The sequence below is a fragment of the Dreissena polymorpha genome, chromosome 15 (assembly GCF_020536995.1).
Source record: "Dreissena polymorpha isolate Duluth1 chromosome 15, UMN_Dpol_1.0, whole genome shotgun sequence".
NCBI classification, from domain to species: Eukaryota; Metazoa; Mollusca; class Bivalvia; order Myida; family Dreissenidae; genus Dreissena; species Dreissena polymorpha.
In genome coordinates, this window is record NC_068369.1 from 46885791 (window position 1) to 46911084 (window position 25294).

General features: G+C 33.4%; 1 protein-coding gene across 1 annotated transcript in view; it reads right to left on the bottom strand.

Annotated features, from left to right (window-relative positions):
* Nucleotides 1–734: 734 nt before the first annotated feature.
* LOC127859725 (transient receptor potential cation channel subfamily M member 8-like) overlaps nt 735–25294 on the bottom strand; it is a 44609-nt gene continuing 20049 nt past the window's right edge. The window contains exons 4-11 of the mRNA XM_052397232.1: nt 15482–15582; nt 13945–14164; nt 13085–13174; nt 8065–8193; nt 4735–5019; nt 3307–3481; nt 2840–2996; nt 735–1098 (exon numbers count right to left, since the gene is read on the bottom strand). Of these exons, the coding sequence (XP_052253192.1) occupies nt 735–1098; nt 2840–2996; nt 3307–3481; nt 4735–5019; nt 8065–8193; nt 13085–13174; nt 13945–14164; nt 15482–15582 (1521 nt within the window). The remainder of the gene's footprint in view (nt 1099–2839; nt 2997–3306; nt 3482–4734; nt 5020–8064; nt 8194–13084; nt 13175–13944; nt 14165–15481; nt 15583–25294) is intronic.

Sequence of the window (25294 nt, forward strand, 5' to 3'; positions counted from 1 at the left end):
TCGAAAGTCTAAGGCTTATATAAACGATGTCGGGTCCGTTTCATGGGCCTAGAACTAGTAATTGGTGTCTTTGGGGGAGATCTAAAGAATGCTCCCACGGTGGAGATCGAACCCGTGACCTCCCGGTCGCTAGGCGGACACCATATTCATTTCACCACGGCGTCCTTTAATTGAATGTACATTATTGAATGTACTTCGCAATAAAGTATTATTTACAACATTAACATTCATTATGAAATATATATTTTGAAATAACAGTAACTCAATGTATTTTAGATGCTTGATAATATTTCAATGCAACCCAGATATATCAGATTTGCACGTGCGCACTGGAGGAACTGTACATTCGCACGTAATGACGTGTTCGTGCTAATGCTAAACCCTGCACATGCGCACACAAAAAAACGTGTATTTGTGCATATGAAGACAATAGCGAACACAGGGAAAAAGACCACGGCGGGCGAAAATGAAGACATGTAAATGCGCACGCGAAAACCGAACGTGTGCATTAAAAACAAAATTCGGAAATAACCTCCGTGGCCTATAGTCATATTTGGCGTAATCGTGTTATTGTTAATCATTAGAAATCTTTAGCTCCCCATACGAATGATAACGGGTTGGTAATATAAATTTTCCTGATATTTTATTTTAATTTACAAAACTGTGTGGCTCTGTTTTAAAGCGACATTTACAAAATATTTCTCTCAAAAATAAACTTCACACTTGACACTCATTTAAGGAAGTGTACATATCTTTTCATAGGCATCCATATAATTTGAAGCATCTATGCACCTCTTATTTCTACTATAGTTTGCTATGGCGAGAGTTCTTGTAGAAAACAATGATGTGTTATTATCAGGGACATACACAAATTTAGTAAAATACACTTCTTTATTCGCATGGTACTTACGGAAAGCATCATCTGATTCCTGAGATCTTTTACATTTATGTAGACAACATCGGAAAAGCTGGTATATGTGCCACACTACGTTTAAAGGAGGACATAATACAGGCCGTAGCGCGTAATCCTTGATAATAAAGTATCTCTGGAAACACCAAATCTTGTCTGATTGCTCATGGATTGTTGTAAATGTGTAACTGGAAAAAAATCAATTTAATTATTATTTATTTAATCTATTAATGATCGGAAATCGACGTACGTACTACACCCATATCATGGCACAAAATGCCTTTTGTGTTATTCCAATATTAACTAGAAGTGGCGCGGCGCAGGCCGACACGTATCCCCACGACGCATTGACGTTATATTAGAAGGCAAATTTTGGGTGGGCAAGGTCTATTTTGGTGGGGCCCCGGGATGGGTAATGTGGACATAGATGGTGTCGATAGACCGTGTTGTCATAAGAGAAGTTCAGTATTAATTTGAATTCAATTGCTGAATAAATGAAGACGTTATATTAAAACAAAATTTTGGGTGGGCGTGGTCTATGTGAGCGGGGCGCCCCAGGTTTGGTAATGGGGCCATGCATAATGAGATTGACCTTATTGTCATAAGAGATGTTCAGTATCAATTTGAAGTTAATTGGTGTAGAAATGAAGAAGTTAATGTAAAATTAATTGAATAACCTAAAAAAAGGTGAACACTTCTGACCCGGCCCCACCCCCCCCCCATAACTTTTGAGCGAGGGGTCAGATCAAAATTCCAAAAAGTGCACTGTCGCACATATGCTCATAGCTACCATGTCTTTAAGTTTCAAGGTTCTAGTGCTAATAGTGTAGGAGGAGATAGTGGCCAGGACGAACGGACGGACGGACAGACGGCAGAGATAACCATATAATGCCCCGCTCCAATTTGGAGCGTGGGGATAATCAATGAAAAATAACAATCTAAGTACTGACAGTACTGGTGTGACGATGCTTTTGAAGAGGCTGGATATAAAAGCATCAATTTAAGTGTATCTATATATCAACACAATTATGTATGTGGGTACGAACATTTTGGGTACAAACAAAAATTTGGCTACGAAAATTTTGGGTACGAAAGAATTATGCCAAAAAACAAATGTGGATATGAACAAAGAATTTGGGTACGAAAAAAATTTGGGAACGAAAACAAATTTGGGTACGAAAAAAAAATTCGGTAGGAAAAAACAATTAGGTACGAAAAAAAAATGGGTACAAAACAATTTAATACAACAAATTTTGGGTACGATAAAAAAAATGTTGGTGTACTGGGAAATTGAGGTACGGGGAAGTAGTACCCGTGGACCTTTCGATGAATTTGAAAGAGGACGGAATCCAAGCTGCCTTTACCTTTATCAACCTGGGGTGGGTAATGTGTACATGGATGGTCCAGATAGACCGTGTTGTCATAAGAGATATTCAGTATTAATTTGAAGTCAATTGGTAAATTAATGAAGAAGTTATGTTAAACAAAATTTTGGGTGGGCGTGGTCGGCCACTATCTCCTCCTACATTATTAGCAGTAGAACCTTGAAACTTACACACATGGTAGCTATGAGTTTATATGTTGTATTATTTGGACTTTTGATCTTACCCCTGGGTCAAAAGTTATAATCATATGCGTCGCTGTTGTTAGTAAATTGAGTGAAAATGTCGTCCTTTTACCCCATTTTACCCCTATAACTTTAACCTAGGGGTCAGATCAAAATTCCAAATAATGCACCGTCGCACATATGCTTATAGCTACCATGTGTGTAAGTTTCAAGGTTCTAGTGCTAATAGTGTAGGAGGAGATAGTGGCCAGGACAAACGGACAGAACGCGGAGATCAAAACAATATCCCCACGCTTTTAAAAGTGTGTAATTTCACACAACTATTCCTTTAAGCGTTAGTTCTTAGAAGTAAATGTCCATACCTAAACATTGCAATAAGAAGGTTAAGAAGCAGGATATTGGAAAACAGCAGGTAAACTCCCATCATGATGGGAACCACAATCTTGCCGGCCTCACTTGGGCAGCGTGGAGTTGTTCCGTTCGTCCATAGGCTAGCGTCATTTGTACAATCCGTTGAATCTTTTAGAAGAAATGTTTATAAATCGATTTGCAAGGAAGCTTGGTCTGATTATTTTCAACCAGCATATAAAAGATTGATCGGTTTATGCTCTTAATCATATAACATTATATGGCATTCCTAAACATATTATAATTTGTTGTTTTTTGCACATACCATATATGCACGACATTTATCTGCATGGTTCTAAATATATTTGTTTTGAATCTAAATACAATACACCATCATCTATATGTAAGGAATTAATGTACTCAGGTAAAACATACGAAATACGTTTATTACATACAGTGTTTTATTTAAATTTATAAGTACCTTCAGTCTCGTCTAGAAAAAGTTCTCCATAAAGATGAAAGTAAGGCTTCCTAATTATTTGTCTGGCAGTTTCCCAAGTAACTGGAGCACCGGGATAGAGAATGGAGTGCGAGGCAATGGCGTAAGCCAATACAAACACAGCCATAATAACCAAGAAATACAAAAGGTCCTTTACCTTAAAGTAAAACAATCATATAAGGGATAATCGCGCATTTGATTTTGCTATTTCGTCATGTAAGACTTTAAGAAAATAAAGTGACACAATAAGAAACAGAAATATTGAATTGTTGACAGCATGGTAAGGAGTTGCATATATCTGACAAAGTCATCCAACATTGATGCAGAATATACTAATTTATTTAAGAAAATGCGGTACATTAGTCGAATTATGAACAGTTTATATTACTCTAGATCGAGCAAAATGATCAGGTTTGATAATGTCAACCGGAACAGCTTCAAGTGTTGTAAACCTATTTTTAAATTGAGTAAAATTCGCTTTCTTAAACAAAAGAAAACATAATAACAACAATAAAAGCATATACTTAAGCAATAAAGATGCATAAATTAGACCTCAGATATGTGATATGTTTGTGATCAAATTACGTGATATTGTGTCAACATGCACGACTTGCTATCATATTTAATCAAATATCGCGTGTTATTTTCTTTTACGCAAACAACAGCACATGTACTCAAAATAACATTTCTTTAATGCATTGTCAGATCGTACTATTATTTACTATGTGGTAAAAAAGAACACATATTTTCACGTATGGCTCCGCCACTCGTGAAACTCGTTTAGTATGACAGCAAGGCGGTAAACCAAAACCCTCCACTATCTGCCAAAACGTCAACAAGTCAACGCCATTTTAAATTTTCTTGAACATTATTGCATTTGTTTTTCTTTTTTGGATGCATAAATAAGATACACATTTGTCGCTTCTTATGTATACCATGTATAAATCTATTTTAAGGATCGACACAAATTCAGGATAGAGAAATTATATTGAGCAAGAACGTTATAAAATTTGACGAACACAAATTGGTACGAATTTGTTAATTTAGCAAACACCGATAAATTTCATATCGTATTTGGAATTTCCTTTACATACCACTTCTTTTGTAAGCTTTTGACCCGTTAAAGAATAATCTTTATTTAACAAAATAAAACAATACATCTTCATATATTAAACCACCTGTCACTCTGTGTATTCTGCAATTATCTGGTCTCTAAATGATACTTCAATATATATCACATTCATTATTGTCGAGGAACTCTCATCGCCAATAGTTTTCTAACTAAATCAACTGAATTGATTTGAGATATTTAGATTCAAAACGTGTATTACATGAAATCACATAATGAGTATTTATTTAATATTGCCACATGATATTTGTATACACAACGTCAAAACATTATACACTTACCATCCGTTGAATTATAATAAGTTTAGGGCCAAGGGTTTTCTCAACAGAGAATATGTGCATGAGTCTGAAGACGAACGCGACAAAATCGACAGCAAGCACGACTCTTGGCCAATCAAACGTGTCTCGAGATTGTTTGAATCGCAGTCCAAATCCAAGTAAAAACATGACGATCGTAAACATATCGATCCAGTTCCATCCTTCCGAAAAGTAATTCTTCAATTTTCTGATCCGCTGAACACATGAACTAGCCTTCTCAAAACTAGGCATGTGATATATCTGATGCATCTACAACAAACACACGGATATTCATTGTATGTGACTATGTTTGATCGCCGGGGAGTATCAACGACCTATTACTTGCAATAAAAGACGTGTATCAAAGTGTTTGAATCCATAAAATCCGGGTTGTTTTGGTAATAATATCGTGTATAGCAAGAGCATACAAATAAATGTTTACATGTTTAAAATTAAAAGGATTTATAAAACACACTATTTTTGCGATATTGTAACGTTATGAGTTCAAACAAATACGTATATATTTACAAATATTTTAAACAAAAGAAGCTCGTGATAACTTCATGAAAGGTACCATTAGATATATGGTCAGAACTTTTAATTGAGTTTCTCGTTTTGAGTTACAAATATAATGCAATAAATATAAATAAATGCTATTAATGTAGTAGTTGCGTCTGTATGCAACATGGTACTTGAAGAGTAAAATACAGTGCTGTTCGTTTGTTTTTGTGTTGTATGCACCATAAGTGGCACTTTTGTGTTTTATACCACTGATATAGATTTACATCGCATGCAATAAACATGAAGACCGCTAAAGCAATGTGAGAGGACGAATAGAAGTATTTGAAGTGTGGCTATAGATAGTCTCACAAACAAGTGATTGAGCTCAAATTATATGCGCACTTTTTGCGACCACAAAATGGTGTGTATACTCCCGATTATTTAATAATAAGTGTGTTTTTAAAAAAATAAAAGCCAATGTAAGATCCACGAGCTTTTGAAAGAGAACTATCTCGTGTGAAACAAAAAGAACCTTTGAACAATATATACCATTTGTACCACGAAATCCTATGAAAGACCTTGTCACACAGTGCATAAGATAGATTACTAAGGATAGTATAAATTTTAGCTTGTTTTGCATAAATTTCAATATCGTGTCTACCTTAATGGATATACAAATATACATCATATGTTAACGTCAAACTAGACGGGGAGAATTCACCAAGTTATATCCCATCAATTGTTTCACTAATTTGTCATGTCTTGGGTAAGCACATGTAGCCTATTAATTGTTGGATAATTTCATGTAAAGGACAAGCTAACATCCACATACGTCCGTTGCATACGTCATATTACGTCGTTACCTTTGAAAACGCGCCTGTGCACATGTTTCCGTTAAAATTGCACATGTCACCACTGAGCGTTTCAATGTATATTTATATATTCACTTCTGTAGAAAAATCAGCAAACACGTTAGTCAACCGGGCTTTGCTTTGATCTTATACATTACGAACATCGAAAAACATTGTGTTAGAGTTTATTCAACAAAAATAAATCGCAATAAAAACTGAATGAACATATGTGTTAGTGAAGTCCACCAACTATGTGACAACCACGAGTCAATATATGTCATAAAGCCTACAGTAATAAAACAAATTATACATGTTAAACATGTTAGAGAGTCTATGTAAAACATACCTCCTGTGTAATACTATGTTGTACTGATACGCTGTGTAACTAGTAGAGCCTATGTAAAACGCAAAGCATGTGCAAAATATAGAACATGTATCACCAATAGCACACATATCATATAGAACCTTTGCAATATCTTAAACAATTTGTAGGCTTCATTGCCCTAGGTAGCACATAGAGGCGATACAACACATATTACCATTATCATTCCAGGAGCCTGTGCAACTCATTCTGACTTTCCAATGGCAATGTGAAGCATATAAAGCACTGTGTAAAGCATATTAGTTTTTAGAAGCGCTCACTTAGATCCAGTGAGACCCTATGCGCATATGTAGCTCTATCCGCCTGTTAAGCACTCGAGCTAGTGTAAATCATAGAGCTAATTTGCATCGCACTGAATGTGCCGCACGCTCAGTACATCTACAACGGTTTCTACTGCAGCATATGTAACAGTCCGTCCATAGCGTATGCAAACCTAGACCTGTGTAACAGTCCGTCAAAAGCGTATGCCGCTTTCAGTCTGTGTTACAATCCGCTTAAAGCTTATGCCACTTCGAGTCTGTGTATTTGTTCATCCATAGCGTATGCCACATTGAGCCTGTGTAACAGTCCGTGCATAGCGTTTGCCATCTTAAGCCTTTGTTACAGTCCGTCCATAGCGAATGCCACATTAAGCCGGTTTAACAGTACGTTAATAGCTTATGCCCCTTGAGCCTTTTCAACAGTCCGTCAATAGTGCATGCAATCCCAAGCCAGTGTAACAGCCCGTCCAAAGCTTATGTAACACTAGCCTGTGTAACAATGCGGTCTATAAAGTCCATGTGTGTTACCCGGATAAGTTTTACAATCCGATATAGTATGACAGCCTCATTCTGTTTTACACTAGGGAAAACGAAATGGTTTTGCAATACCAATCTGCGATTTCACTTTGTTCTTCTCAACCAAGTAAAAATACGAAGCCTAATAACGACACGATGTTCGAGTATTTAAGAAGTGATGTAATTGCATATTGAGTATGCATATGTTTCGTTTTTCAATAAGTGTGTGTATAATGTGTAACAATTAAACCTTACGAAATAATATCTTGTTTAATAGTTTTAGTGGAGAATATCACATATTTTTAAGTCCTTGAAAGTTATTATTAAGGTATGAGTTTTGCGCCTGTTTTCCTCTGCAGTGATATAAATCAAGTCGAATTCATGTCAGTGAGATAGATAAAGTAATTAACATTGTTTTAAGGAGAATATAAGTTCTTTATATATTTGTGTGTTTTTTTCCTCATATAAAAAATTAAGTATGAGGTCAATATACATAATGTATTTCGATTGCAATAAATTGTACATTCTATTTTGTTGAATTATTCATATTAAAAAACAATTAATACGAGTGTTTTGAAACAATTTGATGTTATGATGGCTTTTAACTAAAGACTATTTTTAACCACCCTGAATGCACGTGTGTTATGATAAAACATTGTTAAAGTGTGCTGCAAGAAGAACAGCAATGTATGTGATTATTACTAATATTAGATCATTATTATGAGTGTATGTAAGTTAATTGTTTACATATCCTATTTGCATTGTTGTCAATGTTTCATAGTCTTATGATAATTTTATGAAATACCTGTGTAATTTCTTCAACCAATATGGTTAGTACCCATGTTACTAACACGAATTCCTTTGTCGATACAGTGTTCGTGAGTTCAAACAACAGCACATACGCGAACAGGCTCAGAAACACCAAATACGAGATCTGTTGGTAAACAAAAGAACAAAAATACATTACTCGCTTGTATGCATTCATTGTAAATACTATATATGCGTGTTGTATCGATACAACGACGCCGTACCACAAGTAGTATATGAATTTAGATATTAAAACGTTTAACAGTTGGTCAATTATTTTAGTAGACAATAAGTTTCTTCATCATTGAAGGTTTAAGCGATATCCGTAAAGAGGTAAAGACAGAGAAACGAGCTATGTAAATAAGTATATTCAAGAACCGCATGATAAAATAACTATGAACCAATAATATTTTTTTAAATCAGCTACAGTAGTTACATCAGCTACAATGTGTGGGTGAGTTAAGACGATCACCCTTTAAAAAACATGTATATGGTAACACCATGAATCTGCGTTTCCGTAAGTTAGAAACGACCGCACAATACGGTTAAGTCTCAAAAACGTTGATTTCAACAACACTTAACTAATTTAAAAGCCTGGCATTCAGTTTTCTTATTGCATAATACTCTTTAAAATGCGTTTCACAAAATATTCCGTATACACAAGAAAACTTTGTTATCATTAAAATACGCGCAGGTGCAAACAGGCATATTTGGATTTCATTCCGGCCTTTTTTTAGAACACCTTATTGAATGATGCTTTCAAATTTTAATTTCTGGAAACTGTACGCGCGGTTTGTTAAATTAATGGTTCATGCTAGACGGTGAATGAGTAAAAAAAATACATATCAATTATAACGTATTTATTTATTTCTTGCTCGAGCAAACTAATACGTTGTTATCATTTCACTTCAGCTTATTGCTAATTTGATTTTAGTTTAACTAATTTTTGAATGATTTTGAAACAATATGTAAATAGTCCAAAACAATACCGAAATAACCATATCGACCTATTAAATAATTGAAATTCTGTAAAAATACGAGTACAACTTATCTTTAAGAGTTCAGTAACTAGAGCACTTATTTCCTACATTAGCGGTGTTATCAGTTTGTGGTCATATACGTCGTATTAATGATATCAACTTGCACCAAATGTAAGTACGCTGGAACAAGATTTTCACATTTTATAGATTCATGGTACATACGCATTGAATAAAACCTCTTTTTGTTATTTCGATATTATCCACCACTCGCAAAGAAAGATCTATATGACAGATAATGAAAAAATAATACGATCTTGCACTGCATTTAACAAATATCCTTCATATATCTTTGCATATATATGCACTTAAAAAATAAAGGTCAATTTCATAACTTAGTACCGGTAATCAATAATCCGATTTTATCACCCTGTTTACATATTCGATATTTCGCCCTCACTGTACAAGCAGACGACGAGGAAATCGAAGCGATAAATTTCAATATTAATAAATTGACTTCTTACAAAAAATATTAAAAACAACAACATTTCATTTCTTAAATAAACGAAATATTGATATATGATATTGATAGAATTGAAGTTTGCTATTGGCCAGTTAATAACTATTGTAAACTTGCAATCGTTAACTCATTTCAAACATTAAACACAACGTGAAGGCTATCATTTTCTTATTATTCAGTGTACCCTTTTGAGTATAGTTTCACAAGATGAAAAGAACAGTTTAGAGCAAATGACCCGAATGGATTATTAATTAAACAATTATTTTATAACCAGCCAAACGATACAACGCGTTTAATTTTTTTAGAAGCTAGGCGGTCATACTGTGTTTGCAAGAGAAAAGCTAAATATAATTACAATAACATAGAGCAACATCGTCTTAAAGATATGAGTAGATACAATTCCCGAAAATTTTGGAAATACATTAAGACATTCAAAGGCGGTAAAAAAATTAAGCCTCTATAAAAATGTAAATGATTTTTTAAATCACTTTAAACAAATGTCTGCAACGCCGAACGAAAACTGTTTTAGAAATTTCAATTATTCAGATTTAGCTGACGGTATAAATATTGACTCGCTCGATGATGCATTTACGACCGTTTAAATTATTCAAACGATATCTTCGATGTCCCAAAATAAAAGCGCTGATTTGGACGGTAACGTTGCGGACATTTTCATTGATTGTAAAGAGTTAATGGCCCATTCCTAGTTAAAATATTCAATAACTTATTTGATAACTGCGTGTATCCTGGACTAAAGGCTTAATTTTCCCATGTTCAAAAAGGGTGATAAATCCAATCCGACAAATTATAGAGGGATAACTTTAGTCAATATTCTGGCTACATTATTTACTTTAACGCTGCGTAACCGTTTAAATAGTTGGTGCGAGAACGAATCAATTTAAAATGAATGTCAATTTGGTTTTGGAAATAATCATAGCACGTCAGTCTGTATTTTTATTCTACAAAGTACTATTCAGAAGGTTTTAGAAAATAATTTTAAACTATATTGTGCCTTTGTAGACTATGAAAAGGCATTTGATACTGTCATTCATGATGCCCTATGGATTAAACTTGTAAACTCTGGTATCAGCTGCTTAATATGCTAAAATCCATATATGCAAATGTGAAATCTTGTATAAAGTGCTCAAGTGCAATGTCATACTCAGAATTCTTTGATGTATCATTATGAGTCAAACAAGGTGAGCCTTTGTCACCTCTATCGTTTTTTATGTTTATCAATGATATTGGTGAGCATTTGAGTTCTACAAACCTATGTACTAATGATGTTGATATGTTATCTATTTTTATGTTAATGTTTGCCGGTGACATTGCAATTTTTTCAACTGATCCCCATAGTCTACAACACCAATTAAATTGTATAAATGAATATTCTAAGAAGTGGGGTCTTAAGGTAAATGTCGGGAAAACTTAGGTATGCATTTTTCAAAAGTATAAATATAGAAATATTCACGAATGGGAACTCAACGGCGACAAAATTGAAATAGTAGATTTAGTATATTAAGTACAATCAAATTAGATATAAAACTAAATTGTTACTGTTTGACTCAATGGTAGCACCAATTATCACGTATGGCTGCGAAGTCTGGGGAATTTACGATCTGCCAGAGGTTGATAAATTGCATTTAAAATTCTGTTAACAAATACTTGGGGTTCGTCAACAAACATCTAATGCTGCTGTACTAGGTGAATTTGGTCGCTTCCCATTGTCTATCATTTGCAAAGAACGAGCCCTTAACTATTGGTGTAAAATCATGAGATCACAGACTACTTTGATATATAGAGTTTTTAATACATTAACTACTGACGATGCATGCATGAATATTGATACAAAACTGTGCTGGCCAAATGCTGTTAAAACTACACTTGATGATCTTGGTTATAGTAATTTATGGTTGCACCCGTATCACGCAATCGATTATATTTGTATGCTAAAACAAAGAGTCCGTGATGTTTACATTCAAACTGATTTGAATGTATACAGTCTCAAAATAAGCTAAAATACTATATCATTTAAAAAAAAAAAATTTGTTTTGAAACCTACTTGAATTGTATAGATAATGAAAAGCATAGAAATGCAATGAGTAGATTCCGATTGTGTTCACATCATTTAGAAATAGAAAGAGGAAGATTTAATAAGTTTGACACTAATGATCGTAAGTGTAAAGTGTGTACATCTGATATGATTGAATCTGAATTTCATTTTCTTTGTATTTGTCCATATATTTTAGAGAGTAAAGGTTAAAGTACAACATAAGGCTGTCATTTAACACATTGAAATATTTCGAAACAATTATGTCTACAAAATCTGTAAAACGTATCCGTAAAGTATCGAAATTTATATATTTTGCAATATTAAAACGAAAAGATATCATTGATCCTACTGTTGCTATCTAGTTGTCTAAATTCCTTCCAATCATAAACATTGTGTGTTTTTTGCTACATTTTCCTGTTTCTTGTGTGTGTGTTTTTGTTTGTTTTTTATATTTGTTTATCTATCGACATTAGTTGTATGTTACGATTACTTTCCTATTTGTGTGTTATAATAATACTAATAAAAACCAATATTGCATACAATAACTCCCTGTATAGCCAAACTTCATCTCACTGTGTATATGAATTTATCACATCATTTATTTTGCCAAAAGCATGTAATGCTGACTATGCGAATAAATAAATAAATAAATAAATATAAAAATAATACATACTACGCCAATATATATTGAATGTATTATACTAGATCCGAATCATCAACTTTGTATGGAATTTTGTACGTTCTACATTACGTACATTTTGCGTATGATCAACGAAATTGATAACACAGATTTTCTATTTATTGTTATTTTAAAAATGTTATTGTATGCAAGAATGTGTTATCGATGTTGAAATCTTCTTTTCTAATTCGCACAGGTTTAAGTATAGGAATGAGCGCTCTTCAATACATCAACATCATGTTTACATCAATTGCATGTATTACGCATTTAGAGACGAAATTATTTGTTTTTCAGAAAGTTCCAATATATTCTTTTGTACGTTCGCAAGAGGTCTCCGTAAATGTTAATATCTTCCAACAAAGCAAACGCATCATATGACACAGAGATCGTACTTCAAAGTCGTTTTGCGTATATGTAGATTCTCAGTTTCACGTGATTATTTAGTGTTTCTATTTGTGTTTGCATTTTACACGATGTGGATTGTTTTCAATTCCGTGTTAAAAATTGTTCGCAAAAAATACTTTTGTAGAATTGAAATGACCGTTACAGATTTTGAACTGCTTGGTTTGCCCAAATATGCGAAGAAAAGTAAATCTTTAGACCATAAATAAGTTATATACAAAATGAATCGTAACCTTCAAGTCCGGCGAAAGCCATTTTGCATTGCAAATTGATTTAAATTGTACATATGCCGTCTGTCTGTTAATACAAATATATGTATAAATGCATTTTCTCTCAAAGGCAACACTGTGCCTATTTTGCGTAAACTAGATGGTTCATAACATATACCATATTGTTGGCGAATTTCGTTTTTGGAGACTGCATTTTGTCCAAGAAGCGCTTGATCTTGTTTGTGCCTGAATATCCATATCTGCTAATCTGAAACAGGAAAATTGTTCACTAAGAAGATATATTGCAAATAAGCAACGTAAGGATTAATCAGATGAATTTAGAGACTGAAATAACGGTACTTTGTTTAAAAAAACATCCACTCCGACCACCACTGTGTTTAAAACAAACAATTTTAAAGTACATGGCAAATAAAGAGGTTTTATGTGTATTTGAACACAGGCTTTGTTGCAGACCACATGAAGCCTGAATACATGTTTCAATATTTTGTTTGTATATCCAATTTTGAGAAAAAAGAGAAGAAGCATGTCGTTTCGATCGTAAAATTTCATACATAACATCTTTTTTGCTACTTAATAACGCATTAGGGCAACTTCATCTAAATTGACAGTGATTATTTATAGGATTATATGCACTATATATGAGTATTGTTGCACAGTCCCTAATACTTATAATGTGTCATTAGAAATAGCAAGGCAAATATTTTAGTACACATGCGTGGTAGGTGTACAGTTGAATTAATGTTCCATGCATTGCTTTGGCGATCATGAAGGCGACATTTAATATAAAGTTGTCAATTAACTATCCTTATTGAATAATATATACACTTATATATACAGCGTTTTATAAACGCAAAGAAGTAAAATAGGTATAGCAAATAAATACATATTGTACCTTAATAAATTCCGTTAAAATATCAAACACGATTCGACGATATTCAAAACGTGATACAAATGAAAAAAGAGTTTGGATTTATTTCGGTTAATGAATTAAACATTACTCTGTATTTAGTAAATAACCTCTTTTAACTTGTCTTTCATACGCCCATTCCAGATATCTCCTACTATATTTCGACACGCTTGTTGGGCCAGGAACTCCATGTTGTTCGATTCAAAAGCCAAATCTAGGCATGATTTCTCATTCCAAAAAGGCATGGTCATTGTCAGATAGGAGTATGTGGCTTCTTCACTTTTCTGGTAGCATTCGTATAGACAATCTATAGCCACAGTAGACCACTCGCTTCATGAAAAAGTGTATCAAATATACGAATACATGATATCTACTCTTGACAATGTAAGCATCGATAAAATAACTATCATCATATACCATCTTTAATGCAATATAAGTTAAAAAACAGTTGAAACGAATATTTTGCAAATACATAAATATGGTCATCGATACCTTTAAAAATCAACAAGAGATTTGAAACTTAGGCACAATCAACGCACATTCAGTATTATATTATGTATAAGAAAAGCGAGACAAATCACATCCGAATACCAACAATCGGCACGTAACGTATTTTTTGCGACTTTGCGACATCCTAAACCTTTGCTCTTTTTCTTCGTTAAATGTTTCATGCTTTTGCAAGCTAATCTTATTGTAGGTCACACATTTTAAAGATTGATCTTTTCATCACAATACATCAACAAACACGAATAAGCTTTCTTTAAGTAACGCTGTCAGATCGTTGATGATATGTTCAAACTTGATCTGTTTTATTTCGTTAACATAACAGTACATGTCAAGCAGAAACTACTTGTCAATAAACAACAGAAGTGAAGTAAACTTTATTTAGTTTATATTTGCAGTCAGGCCCTTAAAAGATATTTTTCTACAAAAACATTTGAAAAGTATGTTGTTGCAGTATCTAAAATGACACTATAGTCAATAATTAATAGTTAAGCTGAAATTGCTTGAAAGCATGTTGTTCAGATTTAATATCATCTGATTTCGATATATTGTCAGTACCACTAACATCAGAAAACTATGCCACGGCATTGTTTTTATTTTTATCTGGCTACGAATGAAACATATAGGGTTTTCGTTTAGTCTGTACTCGACCACTACCATTGACGCAATAAGCGACGAATCTTAAAATAATTGCTTAATAAGATATACCGGTAGCACGTATAGCACGCTAAGTTCGCCAATCATTTCGACTTTCTGTTAAACGTTCGTCCTGCTTTGTGTAAAACCGTGTCTTGATAATTCTAGCGAGATAATTTGTTTACAATTTGACACGTACTTGTCCTGCTGATTCCCTCTCCAAGTCATTTAAAGCTCAGAGTGGATTTCTCGGGTATGTTAGGCATTATAAACAACGATATTCATGACAGACCAGAAGCGCCACAATTTATGAACATATCTGTATAAACTTAAGTCAAAATAGATACTGAACGTTCTGACTTTTGAAATCTTCATCTGGATTTAAATTGTTTTTCTATACAAATGTAATATTATAACTATTTGCTTTGCATTTGCTTTTATTCATTATGGATATGTTTAAATTTCTTCACTTGTATCTTATTAACGTTATTCATGTGCACGCCTTACCTCAAATATTTTTTCATTTCGGCAATAAGAACTTTATCGTTTGTTTGCATTTTCACCGCCTCGAAGAAATTGTGTGCAATGAGGGCCATGAAGAGCGGATTCTGACGATAAAATAAAAAGGAAAACAAAACAGTGAAATACCAATCAACATATTGACAAGCACTACACTTGATAATATGACTAATATATTACCATTTTGAGGCACATTTAATTTAACAGATAGTTGGTTGTGATATTTACGCATACAGAAAAAATAAGCAAAGCTTTTGAGCGCAATTTTTAACAAATTAAACTATTTTCTATGTTAAATAGAAATACTATTAAAGTTATTATAATACAAATAATTGAATTTGTTGATATCTTACTCTACCAATGAAATATAAAATCGTTTCGCATATCAACTCGGTACATGAACGGCACTTCGAAACCGAAAAGTGTCCTCAGTATATGGATGCCGCCACAACCAACATTTTTCTCAGTACTCTAACTACCCAGGTGCCCAAGTTCCCATGCATGTAAATATGTTTTAAAGTTTCATACCTAAGGCCGCAACAAATTTTAGGTTAGGAGTGACATTATAGAGAAAGTACAACATTGAGTACACGAAGGGCTTTTACTTCGATTTTATAAAAACGAAAACCTAAAATATTGAGCTGCGAAAGATCGCATGCTGGCTATAAAGTTTGTAAAATTTCATCACTCTGGTAGTAGCAGCAGATAAATGTTTAGCTTGAGGTGCGAAACAAGTAAACATATGTTTAAATACTTCTTTAAAGGATCATACATGTAATTCCTGTCCATAAAACGAACTCAAATATTTACCTGCACGCAGTGGACATGCTAGTTAAAATATATCATCAACATATTGGAATTAGCCGCAACACAAAACAACCACGGATATAGGCCAGCACCACTTTGTAAAATTCCTGAATAACACAGTCTAATCAAATGTCTGTTTAGAATATACACTTTATATTATCATTATTTTTTAATGATTTTCTTTTCACGTTTTTGCTCGATAATCGATCTAAGCTCGGTATTCCATTTAGCTCGGCTACACGATATTTTACGATGGCTATATGTTTGAATTAGCCCGTATATCCAATATACATTTGAAAATTGACTCGAATTCGCAAACATATATACGTATTCGACCCTTTCTTGATATTCGCAAAATTTAGAATACCTAGTACACATCTTGGTATTCGAACCTGTCCCTTAATTCGCAATAGTATGAAAGCCCGATACCAAGCTGGGTATTCAACCTAAGATTAATACTTCCCAAGTTTAAATACCCAATACAGAGCAAGGAATTTAACTTTCGCTTGGAATTCCAATCCCAACCCGCAAAAAAAACATTACCTTGCCAACTTAAAGGACCTAGAGTAAAACACAAAACACTGACCATGACATTGAATACATCACGTAAGATGTATGATTTCCGGTTTAATGCAAGGCATATCAATATCAGCATCAATGAGAACGTGGCTTTCAGAGCGAACATTTCAAAACGAAGTGGAAGTAAAACTTGCAATTTCTACACTGCACGTCAGATATTTACATGCGTCAAACTTTCTTTTTTATATTGTTTTTTTTTATATTGTTATATATGATAACACTTAGCATTAAATAAATAAAACATATATGTACAAACATGTCAGTGTGTATGATGAGCTTGTTCAAATTGGGCCTGTTAATACCGAATAATTATCGTAATAAAATCTAATATATACATTACCACAGACAAGGCACTCAATTAACGTCCACAAATCATATTTTTTACACCATTGAAAATCACAAGGCAATCCGATTAATTGGTTTATATCCTCCATTACATCACGAGGTTCTGTTTTTTTAAACATAATGGTTATTCTAAGAATACTTGTTGTGTAATAAATCCGTTTATTCAACAATTTTAAAGGTAGATAAAGGTTATAAGTACATACAAAGCTTACTGGTCCGTCACACTTGTCCGACACATATGCATGCATAGTTTAATAAAGGACAACAGAGAATGTGCCTTTGTCGCATAAAGAATAAAGACAGCAATATATCAAGGCTACGAAAAGAAATGCTTTTTGTACCAGTTTGTTTTATATTTGGTTTTGCTCTTAAGGATGTTCGATCGTTTTGTGATAATTTTCAAAATATCCGGAATGCTATCATTTTTTGTATGGTGATTAATGAATCTGTATCTGAAATTAATATAAAATAAAAAAGAGAGGTCACCGTGAATAATTTTGAGATAACGAAGGTTTTGAAATGCCATGTGCGTTTGAAAAAAGGTCATTTTTGCGGGGCATAAATTTGGGGGTACGGTAAAATGTTTTTGTGTAATACATTTAAAATGGCATAATAGTATTGAGATTGCATTAGATTAGCAACTGTAACATGTGTATTATCATAGTGAACAGTTTTAAAACCAAAAATTATGGAAATCGTAAAAAATAATGAGAAATAAGTATGAATAGTTTTTTGTTTGTTTTGAATTTTTTATTGCACAGTTCAAAATAGATAACATGCAATACAGATACATATTTCCGTTGATGTAATATTCATATTCATTTGAAGTTCTCAATAATTAAAGGAAACTAGCTAAGCATTAAAATGAAGTAAAGAAATTGATAGGTCACCGTGGATTTTTTTTTTGCTATAGACATTTTAATATGGACTTAATTTCAAAAATACAATGACTAACATTGTAATAGTAATTAAAACATATCTATATAATAACTGCTCCATAACAATCAAATTATCAACTGAAATGTGATACACGTAGAAATATTTATAATGTATATTGTTATGAAAATATTTCAGATGTAACAACTGAAAAACAATGTTGATGTTCATATAAACATCTTAAATTACCCCACCTACCTGTTACCCATGTTGTTGGTTGTAAATTGAACATATGTATTAGGTATTTTAAAATTATTTTTAGAACTGTGTGATGTGTATTTAAAGACAAGAGGCCATGATGGCCCTGTATCGCTCCACTGCTGAAAAAAAGACTGAAACAAATATTCTCCGCATGTGCAGATACTTAAATATAGGCCCTATTTAAGCACATGTACAATTTTGTGACCACCTGGGCTGGGTCAAATTTAACCCCAGGGGCATAATTTGAGCAAACTTTGTAGAGGACTACTATATCTCACTCCATACAAAATGTGGTGGCCCTAAGTCTTAGCTGTAGAGTTAAGGACAAGAATATTTTTAAAGTTTTCACAAAATAAGCAAGATACAAGCGTATATAATGTTCAATTTTGTGACCCACGGGTCAGGGTCAAATTTGACCCAAAGTAACAAACTTGGTAGATGACTTTAAGATGTTCCTGCATACCAAATTTGGTAGCCATAGTCAGAATGGTTTTCGACAAGATTTTTTAAGATTTCACAAAATAGGCGCTTTATAAGCGTTTATTAAATTTTGTGACCCCCCGCGGCAGGGTCAAAGTTGACCCCAGAGGCATTATTTGAACAAATTTGGTAGAGGTTTATAAGATGTCACTACATACCAAATTTGGTAGCCCTGGGCCCAATAGATATGGACAATTTTTTTTAAGTTTTCACAAATTAAGCACTTTATAAGCATATGTTCAGTTTTGTAACCCCCGGGACAGTTTCAAATTTAACCCAAGGGGCATAATTTGAACAAACTTGGTAGAGAACTATTACATGTCACTACATACCAAATTTGGTAGCCCTATGCCATACAAATATGAACAAGAAGATTTTTAAAGTTTTCACAAAAAATGCCTAATATAAGCATATGTTCAATTTTGTGAACCTCAGGGCAGGGTCAAACTTGACCCTAGGGGCATAATTTGAACAAACTTGGTAGAGGACTATAAGATGCCACTACATACCAAATTTGGAAGCCCAAGGCCCATTGGTTATGGACGAAAAAATATGTGAAGTTTTCACAAAATAGACCCTATATAAGCATATGTTCAATTTTGTGACCCCGGGGCAGGGTCAAATTTGACCCCAGGGGCATAATTTGAACAACGTTGAAAGAGGAACATTCCTGAGAAATTTCATCACAATTGGACCAGTAGTTTAGGAGAAGAAGATGTTTATAGGAAACGTTCAGGCACGCACGCACGACGGACACAGAATCATAACATAAGCCCCGCTGGCCTTTGGCCAGTGAAGCTTAAAACAACAAAGAATACAATAAGCTGGGCAATTATGTTTCACACACCATCTGTGGTTTAATGCACTGCCAAAAATATCTTACAACTTAGGTGAAACATGAGAAATACAACTGACATAAGAATCACAACTATGTTCGTCATCGAGAAGGAAAAACAATTATGTAACAGCTATTAGATTTCATAGCTTATCTATATACAAGATGCAAATTACAATTGGTTAGATGTCAGGCAACAAATAACTCGCTATTGTTCATATTATTTTCTTTGATTTTGTTACTCTGATTTGTCCGTTTGTAACCTCTGACAGGGGGCTCCTCAAACCACTCAGTCCGTTTCTTTTTGATACAGGACTCAAATGTTTAAGTTGAAATCCACTTCCTGCAACTTTCCTTGCAACACCTTGACTTATAAATTTTGTATCAATTATGGTTTGTAAAGATTTGATGTTGGAAGCAACATTTAGTTACACATTGTATGTTAACACTGCTCGGTAAAAGCTGAATGAATATTTGTTAACAATTTTTGGTCAAGAGGAACAGAGTTCACTAACTTTTGTAAAGCTAAAATATCCTGTATAGCGCCATGTGCCATGTATAATTCACCAATGACGTCTTTAACTAAATGTTCCCGCTTATATGATTTCATATTTGGTAATATTTCCTTTAACATTTTTAAGTATCTAAAAAGCCACAAATATTTTGCTGAAACTCAAACATTTTTCAACAAGTATGGATAGCATGGAGCAACACTTTACAATCAAAAGACTCTATATTATGCCCAACTAAAATAATTGGTGAACATTTCTGTAAGAATGTTATAAAACTTGTCAATGCAGATTTGATGGGGACAGCTGTTACTGTTTGTCTCTTGACAAGCATAGAGTCAGTAACAACTGTCACTCCAGTTATTTCTGACGCTTGCAAGGAAATCTTCTTCTCATGCATCACATATGTTTAAAATTGACCAGTTGAATGCACTGCATTATGTGAGAAGTGTGCTCTGAAAAAAAAAAAAAAATTTTAAATAGAAATTGCACAAAATCCATTTTAGCCCCGTTAATCACAGAGCCCTGGGTCGCTCCCCCAAGTACAATGTAAACTTCTTAAAATACATTTGAAGTGTTTACAATAAATATAAAAGGGAAAAACATTGCCCCCCACCAGGACAGGACTTTTTTTGAAGCTTAATGTGAACAATCGTAGAAGAGGTTCCTTCACATTCATTCTCTATGCATTGTGATTTAAGAGAATTTTCAGTTGAAGGGTTATTGATCGGAAACAATTTTCACACTTATTGTGACCTTTGACTAAGTGACCATAATTTAAATGGGGGTTATATACTGTCCAATCCCTATGCACATGGAGAGTAAAAAGCCAATCAGTGAAAAAGTTGACAAATTATTGATCGGAAACTTAATGATCTACCCACAGACAAACATCCAGCAAAACAATATTAACTCTCTCTTCCAAGGGGGGCATAATAACTGTTATTATGAAAATTGAAACGCTCTTTTCTTCCATTCATGGATATATCAAAGTAAGTTGTTGGCATCTAATGATCTTATGTATTCATAAATCTGAAGAAGCGAAGAGAAGAGTGTTTAAATTCTTAAATGATGCACAATAATATACTAAAGCCAGTTGTGGGTAATGTAACATTGCATCATCTAAGTGGTATTTACTATCATTTTATCAATAAAGATTAAGAATGATGTATTATATGAAAGCAAAATGAGAAATTAGTCTGAACATAACTCTTGTTGCAATTCAATCATATGCTAGGTTGACCAACAATTCACACGATATATCTGACACATTGAGTTACTCAGCAGTAGCAGGTTGAATTATGTTATACATGTAAGTAAATATGTATATTTTTTAATAGAAGTTCAACTTTGGAGATTTAGAGTACCTAAATACCTGAATTGGACCAAGATAAACTTCTGTATGTGCAACACTGTGAATAAGGAATATGTTAAAAATAAACTTTACCTAACCCTCTTGTTTCCAAATCAAAGAAAACAAATTCCTTCCCAGTAGTGTCTAGCCCTGCTTGACCAGGCTTGGGTATAGGTGGGGGTATAGTTGTAACTTCAACGTCTTGGTCCTCTATGTTTGAACTGTATGTTGGTCCCACTCGTACTTCTTGCACTGTCCTTTGAATGCCTGAACAGAAAAACAGAATTTCAAATTGGAACATTTGCTTGCACCTTCATGGGTTATCTCAAATTTTTATTTAAAGAAATGATTACACAGCACATTAATGCTTTTACAATAATCAATTTACAAACATTAGCATATGCTTTTAAATGTTACTACTACTTTGCATATATAATTGATGGATCTATTGATACAATCTACAACAAGAAATGTGTCCACACGACACGGATGCCCCAAACTCCAACTTTGTAACTATATAAAACAATAATCCATACAATTGTAAGAAACCCAGTTTGGTGAAGATCGGATGAAAACTACTTGAATTAGAGAGAAGGCACGACAAGTGTGAGGGACTGACCGACCCACGGACAGTGCGAAAACTATGTCGCCAATTGGGGGCATACAAATGAAGAATACTGTGTTTTAAATATAAAATGCCCATAATTAAAAATACCGTTTGAGTTTTAAGTCTTATGCGTCACTGTTTTGCTGCACGAGTAACAGCTATAGCCTTTCTTTTTTTGTGCTGAAGGTCATGGAGAAGGGCCAGTTTCGATGTGAAAGTCCCAGGTGAAACACCCAGTTTTTGATTTACCTGAAACAGATTGCAGTAAATGACAGAACAGTTGACAATGCACAATGCTAGAATATGCTTATGCGGAATAAAATAATATGAAATAATGTCACTAATTTACAAAAGTTACAACATTTTATAAGACCTAGTGATCTACATACACACAAATAAGAATTAATTCAAGCCCTTTATTTTCAAAACCAATACGTATTTGACAAATTATGAATATTTATGTTTTGTAAACTTGTAAAATTTCATATTTATTACCGGTATTAATAACTAGGACTGCAGGAAGAAAATAAACTTATGTCACTTTAAAATATATATGTTTAACTAAGGACAACTATTCACATTCTACTGTAATTGTGTTAACTGGCAGTAAATCAGACAAAATATGAAGGAAAAATATAGCAAGTACAATATAAAAAATGTATGCATGTAGACTACACGCGAATTACTTAGAGATAACTATCTGAATGTATTCAAAAGTATCAGTAATTTAGACAATAAATCATGATATAATGCACCAATGTACCAAAAAGACAAAGAAGTCTTACCCAAATGCAAGCTTTGTGATCATGTCATAAACTCTTCCATGTTTCCGTCCAGTAGCCACATTATTTACTGCACCACAATTGCTAAACTGTATGTCCAAAACACATGTCTGTCCGAAATCCCTGCTTTCTACAGTGTTAAGTAAATTCATGGGCACTTGACAAGCACTGCATGCTAAAAGCGATTCGGTCAATGTGTCGAGTTCAACGACACGTCTACCAATTTTATATCCAACTAGCATCGCTGTTGTCACATGTGGTCACGCTTACCGACAAACCGATAGAAAAATCGTCAAAATAACGGGTGATGGAGGTTTCGTCACAATGCAGTTTCGTCACACTGATATTATGAAGGAGGGCAGTGGAGGTTTCGTCACACTGATATATTGTATAGAATAAAATGATATTGCAATGGAATAAAATGTTGCTAATAAATATATTGGTATATATGCTTCTTTATATTATTTTTTAGCGTTATTGCGTTGAGTTTTGTAACAAATGATGGTTTTAATTGTATATATTATTTAAATGATTTATGTTTGACTTAGGTTAAACAGCGTACTGTTTGTTATAATGAAGCGTATATATTTAAGTAGTTGTAGTACCAGCTAAAACTGTAAAATTTTGTCAGTGTTATTTTATATTTAAATAGAAATATATTCACATGTAACAGGCAATAATTAATGTCAAATGATTTTAATAAAAATGATTTAAAAAGTAACTTTTCTGTTGATTTTATCCAAAAAATGTAACACGTGCATTACGCTTTGCATATTATCCTTTTTTCTACCATAATATCAACTTTTTCTGTGCAAGTAATATATGAATAAAACACATATTTGTGGAACGCATGAAAATACGCCCACACCCTATCGACTACCAATCTACGATTTTAAGATATTTCAATTATTGACTGCTTGATAGTGCAAACATATTAATTAGCGCATTGCAAACAATCAAATAGCGACACACGCCTTTAATTGGCAATTAAAGACGTTGGCTTAAATTGGCAGCGTTGATTATACAAACTGTGTGTATTTATACATATAGAGTAAATAGCGTTTGTTAAACAAGAGTATATAATAGGGGAGTTGTTTCATTGCAACCACAAAATCCAATCATGGCTTCAGAATATCCATGAATACTCTGCGAACAGAACGTGAATGACGATGATCGCGCAATATCGTGTGATCAATGCGAAAAATGGCAACACCTGTCTTGTGACACTGGTATCAGTCTAAGACAGTATCGCAAAATGATGAAAAACATGAAACATGTTGCTTGATAACAGAAGAAAGGTGTCAATCAAAGGTGCTAAAGTTTCCACGGTATTATTCACACCTATATATTACCATTGTGACGAACCCTCTACCCGTTTTCTACAGTAAATTCAGTGTGACGAAACTGCAGTGTGACGAAACCTCCGTAAACCAAAATAACAGTGGTCATACCGGAAATCCTGATTGTCGGTGGAAATAGTCTTTCTATTGAAATCCACATTGTTCTTTTGAACGTTGTTGTTTTCAATACCTTTTAAGTTTCGTTTTGTATTCCGAATTATATCCAAATTAGACATTTTAAATGAAAATTATTAAGCCAAGTATCTGATTCTCATTGTTGACAAATTATCGTTTTGTTATCAATAGACGCTTGTATTTGCACAGAAAATAACATCTACAGCGTAAGCAAGCGTTTCATCGATGTCGATCACGAAGTGACGTCAAGCAATCGAACGCTTGGTTTCAATGCAGTAAATCTCGAAAATATGTAAATGCCGAAAATTTAAAGGCGCATAATCAAAACAGTAAAACTAGAATTTACACTCGTTTATTCCAACCTAATATTTTGAAACCGTGAAAATATATAAAGGTTTTTAATTTTCACGATATAGTGAATCAATTACCGTAAAGTGGAAACGATCGAACATCCTTAACACATACGTTGCTAATACCGCCTACCAATGAATATTTATATAATAGGAATGCTATAATTTAATAACAGGTTTTTAAATAGAGAGAAAGTTGTTTTTTTTCTAGTTCCTTATACCTTTTTCCAATAAGGAATAAGGAACAGTTCGTTATTCCTTATTCAAGCTCAAAATATTTGATATATGGATTAACAGAAAAAAAACTGCATGCAATTCTTAATTTAATCAAAACAAAATAAACCGAATACATTTACTTTATGTCTTACGTTGCATATAATCATGTTTCTTCTTCGAGCTTGCATATGATTTATTGTTTAAAAAGAAACGGCATTTTCTAATTTGAATACTAACTTCACATAAACAAAACCTCAAGAATATAACGTTATTTTACATGTATGTGATATAAAAGTGCATTCTAGTACATATCAACCTGTTTGTT